General features: G+C 44.9%; 1 protein-coding gene across 2 annotated transcripts in view; it reads right to left on the bottom strand.

Moving 5' to 3' along the window:
- Nucleotides 1-1,496: 1,496 nt before the first annotated feature.
- RTN1 (reticulon 1) overlaps nt 1,497-8,857 on the bottom strand; it is a 125,236-nt gene continuing 117,875 nt past the window's right edge. For both annotated transcript variants that reach the window (XM_010000685.1, XM_010000686.1), the window contains 6 exons: nt 6,215-6,422; nt 4,971-5,109; nt 4,386-4,455; nt 3,958-4,004; nt 3,809-3,867; nt 1,497-2,311 (listed from right to left, as the gene is read on the bottom strand). In XM_010000685.1, the coding sequence (XP_009998987.1) occupies nt 2,269-2,311; nt 3,809-3,867; nt 3,958-4,004; nt 4,386-4,455; nt 4,971-5,109; nt 6,215-6,422 (566 nt within the window). In that variant the 3' untranslated portion in view covers nt 1,497-2,268. The remainder of the gene's footprint in view (nt 2,312-3,808; nt 3,868-3,957; nt 4,005-4,385; nt 4,456-4,970; nt 5,110-6,214; nt 6,423-8,857) is intronic.

Below are 8,857 nucleotides of genomic sequence, written 5' to 3'. Positions count from 1 at the left end.
TAATTTATTCTGTTTGATTTCCAAATACATACTGGGGATGTAGCCTTTAAATCCTGCTTGGGATTCCAAAGGCCACTCTTGGATGTAGCTGCATTGCTGGTGCTTGGGAAGGACATTTATGGGACCAGTGGGATGGGACATTAAATCTGCTCATTTTCAAAATGAACCTGTTGGGACCCACATACTCATCTGGTAAGAAATAAGAATTCTGAAGGTCAGTCTTTATCTCCAAGGACTCTCACAAAGGCTCTTCTGCCTTCCTCAGAGTTGCAGGGTATGTATTGCCCATTTTGAGTGCCCTGGTAGGAAAGTCTTGGGAGGCAGCAAAGGCTGGGATAGGTGTTGGGCTCCTGGCTGCAAACTACATGAGCTCAACCAAACATATTGATCCATAACATTTGATCAAATGAACAGATGTCACATTGAGGTATTCAGGTTCTTATGGAGAACAAGTGTTCATATCTGGCTGCAGCTGACCATTTAAAAGATGCTCTAGTATTTTTAAATAAGAGCAAAGAAGATTTAAATATAAACCTTGAAGGAAATCAAGGGTATTTGGGATTCCTCACCAGAATTAAGGAGCCCACAGCCATGCCAACATTTCTACCAGCTCCTCATGTGTGTTTGGGTTGTACATCTACACACAGTCAAACAGAACTGCAGCCTGACTTAGGACAGGTGTCACCATGTTCACGTGTGCCTGAGAGGAAGGTGAATTACATGAATGAATTCAAAGAAAGTCAATACTTCCACTCAAAAAGTTCAGGTGTTTAAGGATCTTGTTCTTTGTGGAAAAAAAATAAGTTCTGCATAAAAGCTTTTGGGAGAGAAAAAGAGAAAACCTGCAGTTTGGCTGAAAATATTTTGATGTTCACATTTTCAAACAACAGCAAAAAAAAATGTCCCCAGGGATGTTCCACAAATAGGCAAATCATTCAGCACTCAACCCCCTACTGGTTTTGAAGCACTTTAGAGAATGTTTATCAGCTGCTCCTCTTGTCCAATGGCTCCCAAACATCAAATGCCAATCTTTAGAAACCTTCACCTTTGAACAAAAGCAAATATTTACTTTTGTTTCCAGCCTCTGGGGTCACTGTGGGTCCCACAGTTGAAAGCAGATTTCAAAGAACAGGTTTGGATGAGAGAGTGACATGAGGAGAAGGGAACTGGGGAGTCCTTTGTGCTGTGCTGCCTCTGATTGGCACCAAGGTGCACATGGAGGAAGAGACAAATACTGCACCTTCCTATTTGCTAGAAAAACATAAAAATAAATAAATTAAACCCAAACCACGTGCTAAGTTATTTTATTTCTGTACTCATCAGGATGTGAAACTGAGAGATGAGCTGGAGCTACAGATGATCTGGTTGGACTGCACCACTTTGTAAGGGCAGGTGGATCTCAAGGGGAGAGAGGAGAGGAAAATGCTTCTTTTTGCATGGGATGAGTCCAGTTTGCAAATGTCAAGCTAACCCCAGTGGCAACCAGAGGGAGAACCTTTTTACATTTAGTAACATTTATTTCTGCATTCGGTATCAAGTACATAAGTGCAAATATTCAGAGTCCATCAGTAAGTCCATTAGGAACTACAGAGAATGTAATACAAATTGTAATAAATTGACCATGCTGGAACTTTCCAGTTACCACACATGTAAATCAACCTGTCCATCCCTTACAACAAAAGTACTGGGTCTTGTTTTCATGATTTTTGTTTTTGGAGTTATACAAAACTGATTACCATGTAAGTACCGATTACTGTTCATTTTCTTTGTGCTGGAAAACACTAAAACATCAGTCTACAATTCTATATAGTTAATAAAGATGAATCCAACCAGCAACCCAGTGACGTAGAAGCAATTTCAACTATTGCATCAGTGCACTAAGCAGGAAAGCCCCTAGCCACATGTAACATTAAAAGTTATAGAAGCAATGCCAATAGAAGAAGGAAAAACACTAAAAAAAAAAGAATTAAAAGAAAAGAGGTCAATAGTATTTAGGCTCTCACCATCATGCACTTTATAAGCAACACAAATAAAACCACATCTAGTACACTTTTCTCTTTACTATAGTGCTTGACACAAGTGATTGCAAATATTCTAAGTGCAGAAGCAGCAGGGGAAAAGCACTGCTTCCCAGTTTCATGTTCCTAGGATTATGGTGTCGAGAAAGAAAAGAATGATAAATTTGCAGTCAAGTGTAAGAACAGAGCTGCTTCACTCCAGATTCCCCCATTATTCACTACTGTAGTTGATGGATTCTTGGTGTCTGCTTTACTCTGCCTTTCTCTTAGCACCTGGGATTTTAGCTTGAATCCTAGAAAGAAAAGAAACATAAGTTTATTATTAGATGGTGAGGCAGCTGTTCCACTCCAGCAGATCCCCACTTGGAGTCTCACTCAGGGATAATCTCTGGCTTGTGTTCAGTGTGTTGCCATAACAGCTGGACTGTGGACTAGAGCCTAATAAGAAAAAGGGGTGAAGTTCATCTACATGTTCTTACAGGCTCCTAGTTGTAAATTATCAGTTTTTTGGTGGTTCATGTAACCATGGGATATGCTCAGTGACATCCTCCCCCGCTTCACTAACCTACCATGGTCCACTGGAAGTCAGGAATTCAGTTTAAACAAAGGATTTTCAGTATAGACGTTTAGTCCTTCCCAAAGTGAGGGGTGACAGAAATATTGGCTGGAAAGGAGCCCTGGAAGTCTCTGAATCAGCTCCCTACGTGATGCAGGACTTGCCAGTGCTAAATCAGGTTGGCCACAGCTTTGTCTTGGTGCACCTTGAAAACCTCCCAGCAAGGAGGTTCTGGCACCTCACTGTGCAGCCTGCTGCAGTGCTGTCCTAATCTCCTAGAGAAAAAGCCTCTCCTAATGTCCAACATCAACCTCCAAAGCTGGATTTATGTTGTTGCTCCTTGTTGCAAAATCTGCCCCTGCTGAGAAGACTTTAGCTCTATAATCTTGTAACTCCCCATCAGGTACTTACAGGCTAATATGAAATCACCTCTTAGGTCCCTCCTTGCCAGGCTAAACAAGCCCAGTTTCCTCAGCACTGCCTTGTGAGTCACTTGTTCTCTGTACCTCACCATTTTGTAACCTTCAGTTGGCCACCTGCTATTCAGCCAACTTTTGCAAAGCCACAGATACAAACTGCTGAGATGTATGGATCTACCTTCCCAACCAGTCGTCCTGCTTCAGGAATTTTTTAGTGTTGAGAACTATGTTCAGACTCTCACTGTGCCCTTAGGGACCCCACAAAAGCTTTTGATACTGGCAACACATTAGGAACTAAGAGCAGATTGCATCAAGTATTTCATCCAGGTCTTCTCTCTGTCCTATGGTGGTTGGAAATGCTCAAGCTCTTGGTGCTTCCAGGTACTTTCTTTCTGTAACAGGGTGCTGTTCTAATTCCCACTGGCATTATTCACTCTGAAGGACAGAGTCTCTGAATGCAAAAACCCAGACTTGGGGTGGTCAGTGGAGGAGCGAGTTCACACATTCCTTCCTGTCTTGGCCAGGTAGAAGTATGGAGATCAGTCCCTGCTTGGGCTGCTCTGTCCACAGCTTCCACACAGGGCAGGAGAGGGGAGAGAAGAATGTAAGGTCACAGCTCTGCCTCAGTCTATGCTCAGCTGGAAAATACTGTGCTCCTCCAGGCACCTGCCCTCCTGCAGGCTCCTGGATGGAGGCTGGGGAGGGCATTATTCACAGGGTACAGTGTCCCAGGGACCACCCAGCTCTTCACCACCCCTCCCTGTGCACCACAACCTCGCAGCAAAACTTCTGCTCAGTCCTGCTGCTGAACTCACTTTGCCACAACAGTGTTTATGTGGGTCCTCACGAGTCCCAAGTATTGATCAATCTGTGCCTGCAAAGAGCAGAAGGAGACCAAGTCAATCAGGCATCAGGAAGGCAGAACCAGCCAGACACCTGGACCCCACCGTGCAGACACACTTACCTGGTACTTGTCATATACGACAGGGAGAGTAAACATAGACACCACAGCTGAGGAGAAAAAGAGCACACTGTTACATTCCTGCAGAGCAGATTCCTCCAGAGAAGAGACCTACTTCAGACAGAGACAAACACCTATCATGCCACTTGGTCAGCTGATCCACCAGGGATCTTCGAATTAAAAATGAACTTTGCTCAAACCTCCCAAATATGGAATCTCCCCTTGCTCTGGGACCAGTGGCTGCAAAGCCATAACATGCAAATTAATTCTAGCAGGAGGATGGGAATAATGAATATTTACTGGAAAGGGAAATAAAAGTTGATGGTTTAACTGTGGGGAAGGCACAATCAGGACAGGCTGTCTTGTCTAGGCAGAAATGCTGAGGGAGTTGAAGTTAGAAAGAGATTTTTTAAAGAAATGTTGCTTTTTACCCATTATCAGAAGAGTCAGGCCATTGAAGAGGGCTCCCACGTAAGTCAGCAGCCACATTAGTACTGCAAACTAAATTAGAGACAGATTATTACAACACCTCTAGTGTCAGCATAAGAAGAAATTAGTCCCCTTAACTAGCTACCTTAACAGCCCGTTAGCTCTTTTCAGTGTATAAAGGGACTTGTTAGGTCAGGCACTCTAGGAACTAGGTACTTTTTCTGGGTGTACAAACCCCATTCTCTGTTCTGCTGTTCAGTGCTGTTCAGTATTACAGGGGAACACACTCTTTTTTTGCAAAGTCACAGAAAGCATAAGGCAAAGTAGCTTCTAGAACTGCAGTGGAGCTAAGCTGGTCCTGCAACTTTTATAAAACCTGCATCATGTAGCAATACATTAAAATGCAACCAGCCAAACCTCTAAACTTCTGGAAGGAAGCAGTTTGGAAACCAAAAAGGAGAGCAACTTCGATATTTGAGGCTACACAAACCTAGGTTTTATGGTGACACTGTCAACATGGGGAACAGAAGTTTGAAATGTAGATTGATCCTCTAGGGAGGGGTTAAAAATATTTAAAGCAATCCTACTTTTAAAGAATCCACGAGGTCTTGAACAAGAAAGAGTCTCCTCAGCTCTTTGACTGTGCTGTTGACGTATAGCTGGAGACAGTCTGTGTACTTCTGAACCTGGTCCTGTGAAAGATTCATTTCCATCTCCAAGTAGGCTCTGCCAGAAAAGCAAGTCCAGTTACACACTCAGGCAGGTTCACCTGTTGCTCACACCTGTGCCAGTCTATCCCAACAATCCCTCCCCCCCAGACCTCACTGCCTTGCAGCTGGAGCAGCGTGACCCCTTCCTGTGGGCACAGAGCCACCAGCACATACAGTCTTCACCTTTCATGACCCACCTCCCTGGGTCCCTGTGGGCTGCACCAAGGCTGTTCACCTCCACAGCCTTGCCCCATCCCATGCAGAGTCTTGATGGGATCTCCCTCCCTAGTGCACTCAAAGGGGGATTCAAATCCTAGATGTGGGGGCTCCCCACAAACTTCTGTGCAACACTCCTGCTGCAGAAGGGGACATCTCTCCCAGCTGGCAGCCTCTGGAAGAACAAAAGCTGCTGTCTGGCCACGTGTCACCTTCAGCAGCAATGCCTCCTTCATTCTGCTCTGCTCCTCTGTGTGCCCTGCACCCTGCTCTGTCCACACTGTAAGTCACATCCCTAAACTGACCCAAGTGAAACAGAAGGAGCAGCACCCAAGAAGATTTCTCTTCAGGGAATGTGTTTGCAAACCAGAGTAGTTCCATGAGCTGGTTCACTGACTTGCTGGCACAGCAGAGGAGAAAGGAGCACTGCTGTCCTAGAGCAAGCTGCCCAGACCCTGCAGAGGGTGGGAGAGCCCCAACACCTTGGATGATGCCATGTCACCCCACAGCCCAGCACTGCTGGAGAAAAGCTACAGTTTCCCTCTGTGCTCAACACAGTGTGCCCAAAACATCTCTCCTCCTGCTTGCAGAGCTACCGTATGATTGTCAGCTCTTAATGAAACTTGTTCTCTGCATTTTCTAAGAAAAATTCTGGATATTTCAGGAAGAAATTTCCCATGTCTCAGAGGATGATGGCTTTTGGGTTGGCTTTCTTCCCTCCCAGGACCTGAGCCAACGCAGCCCCACAGCTCTTAAGACACTGGACAACAGGAAAAAAAAATATTAAATTATTCCCCCTGAATTTTATCCAGGACAAAAAGCAGCCTCAAGAAATGTGACTTGCCAGTGGGAATGGATCCTTTGAGAGAGACCCAGCCCCAAGGCCATGACTGCAAAGCACTCACTTGAAGGGGTGTCCCTCATCTGTCTTCTGCACAGCCTGTAGGACAGATTTGTAGATTCTGAAGCTGATGGTGGCCGAGAGGCCGGCCAGGGCCAGGTAGGCAACCACACTGACCACGCTGAACTGGGTCAGGGAGAAGAGCAGCAGCAGGAGGCTGCCAAACATGATCCCTGTCTGCTTGATGTCACGCCAGTACAACAGGTCGATAGCTGGGGAGAGAAGAGCAACAAGTTAAAGGCAGGAACTGGGAAGGGCATCAGGGAAAGACACTCGGAGTCTCTGCAGGAGGGTGGAGGGAGGAGTGATGCTCCTGCACATCAGAGCAGCAGGAGCTCCTCCACAGAAGCAGTGAAGTGACTTCAGCAACACACTGAGGACGTGGCAAACAACCACCTGCTTGAAATGCTTGTGTTTCATGAGTCTGTGTCTGGGGTGGGTAAGATGGACGAGCCCCTCCAGACACAGCAAGGTCCACCTCTCACAGCAGCAAGGCAAACACCAGCTGGGGTGGGAGCCCTTGCAAGGGCTGCAGGGCAGTTTTCACCCTAGCTTGCCTTTCCTCACTCTGCAAACTCTGGATTGTTTCTTTGTCAAAAGTCCCCAAATACTTAATCAAACATTTTCAATTTGTAGTTGTTGGTCAATGAATAAGCAACTTTGGGGCTGGCCACAATGAACCCCTTTTCCATGCAAAGTTTTGACAATATGGTTTAGTTGTTTCCTAAGTTTTGAAAAGGGGAAAAGACTCCTGGTTTTACCACTTATTACATGGGTAGAGAACCATTTTTCAGATGGCACCTTAAAATACAGAATAAATCCCTTTTGCTACTGCAGATCCAACCATCTCAGAAATATAAGAAAGAAACTTTCTGCTTGTTAGATAGCTTTCCTTGTCTGGATCCATGGAAGGTGTTAGTCAGAACAAAGCAAGTCCAAAACCCCATTTTCAAGTAATCCATTCTTCTATTTGTAAGGGAGCTGTTTTTGACAGTGTTCTTCCCCTGGTTTGTATAGTTAATTCCAACCCTTCCAGCAAACAATCTTACTATCAGGAATAGTCACTAGAATATAAATATTTTATGAAATAACTGCTGAAAATCCCATCCACAGAGGTGAATTGCTTTACATTGATAACCTGGTTTTGAGAGGACTCTTCATCCAACCAAAGAACATGCTCCTGACAACCTAAATGAACCAGCTTTAATTTCACCCACTGCACAAATCCTCATGAACAGCTTGAACACACCACCAGCCAAGCAGCTTTCAGAGATGCCACTTGTCAAATCATTCTGAACAAAGGGGAAATGCAGGAAAACTGCAATCTGTCAAAAATAAAAGAAAATAAAAATCACTAATACAAAAAGAAACAAAATGAATCCAGCCTAGGAGTTCTTCTCATCTAATCTCCAAAACCTGTGAGTCACCACAGCATGTTTGTCTCGAGTCAATGAGCTACATTACTCATTACTATTACACATATTAGCATTGCTCTTCAAAGTGATGGGCTTGAATGCAAGAACTGCTGTTGGATTATTGAGCTCTTTTCTCTCCATGCAACGTTCACATCCTACTGTGCTCTCCATCAAGACACAGAATGTAATACTGTTTATATTTGAAGTGTCAGCATTCAGCACGGGACCTGTGATCCTGGGTGTGCATGGGGAGATACATGGAGAGACGGACAGACTGTGTGGAAGCCAAGGGATGGGGATCTTGGTATGAGCTGGGCTCCTGAGTGCTGACTTTACAAATCAGGGAACAGAGCAGAGTCCTTCCAGGTCTGTTTCCTGCAGAAGCTCAGGGGAATGGACAAGGTAATGGTCCAAAATGCAGTAACAAAGTAAGAGTATGCACCTATGGTGAGGATTTTAGCAGCAGATCCAGCTGTGTTGATGCAGGCATCAACCAATTGCTTCCAGTGTTGAGGTGCTGGAGTGTGTGACTCACAGACCCTTACAAGATGGCATCCTGAACACAACTGTGCAGCTTTTAGCATTTTTCACACTCTTTATCAGCCAAGATGCTGCAAAACTTGGCAGCACAACAACTGATGTGCAACCAGTGAGCACTGGGACAGGAGATATGATTCACAGCCTGAGCATGTTTGTGCTTAAAAATCCCTCAGAGGACAGTTATTGGAAGTTTTTCCAAGTCTCACTTTTTGAGGTACTTAAATTTTACACCACACAATATTTTCAAGGTAAATGGAATGAGCACAGGTGAGCACAGTCAGGATGCTGTATGGGAAACACCACCTGCTGATGGAAAAGGCCACACAATACCTGGGACACAGACCTGCACACCAATGAGAGCTGAGCCAGAAAATACAAAAGCTCACTTCAGAAGGGTTCCCTGAGTTAAGGCAAATTGATGATAAGACCTCAAATGAGCAACTCAGCCCCCTCTCATTCTTTCTAGGATCTTCTGCCTCATATTCCTGCAGGCTGGAAGTGGGTTGTATCCCCACACACTGAGATGCCAAACTGCATTTTCTCATTCCTCTCAAGAGGGAAGATGCTGAGTGACTGGAGACAGACCTGACCAGGTATGTGTATATCCTGAAACTTGTCCCTTTCTGCCATGCAATGACTGGGATATTTACAAGCTGCATTAGATAAGGAAAGGCCACAACTCAGAGCAGGAA

Source organism: Chaetura pelagica, unplaced genomic scaffold (genome assembly GCF_000747805.2).
Source record: "Chaetura pelagica isolate M959 unplaced genomic scaffold, ChaPel_1.0 scaffold36, whole genome shotgun sequence".
Classification (NCBI taxonomy): Eukaryota; Metazoa; Chordata; class Aves; order Apodiformes; family Apodidae; genus Chaetura; species Chaetura pelagica.
This window is presented reverse-complemented; position numbering and strand designations above follow the sequence as displayed.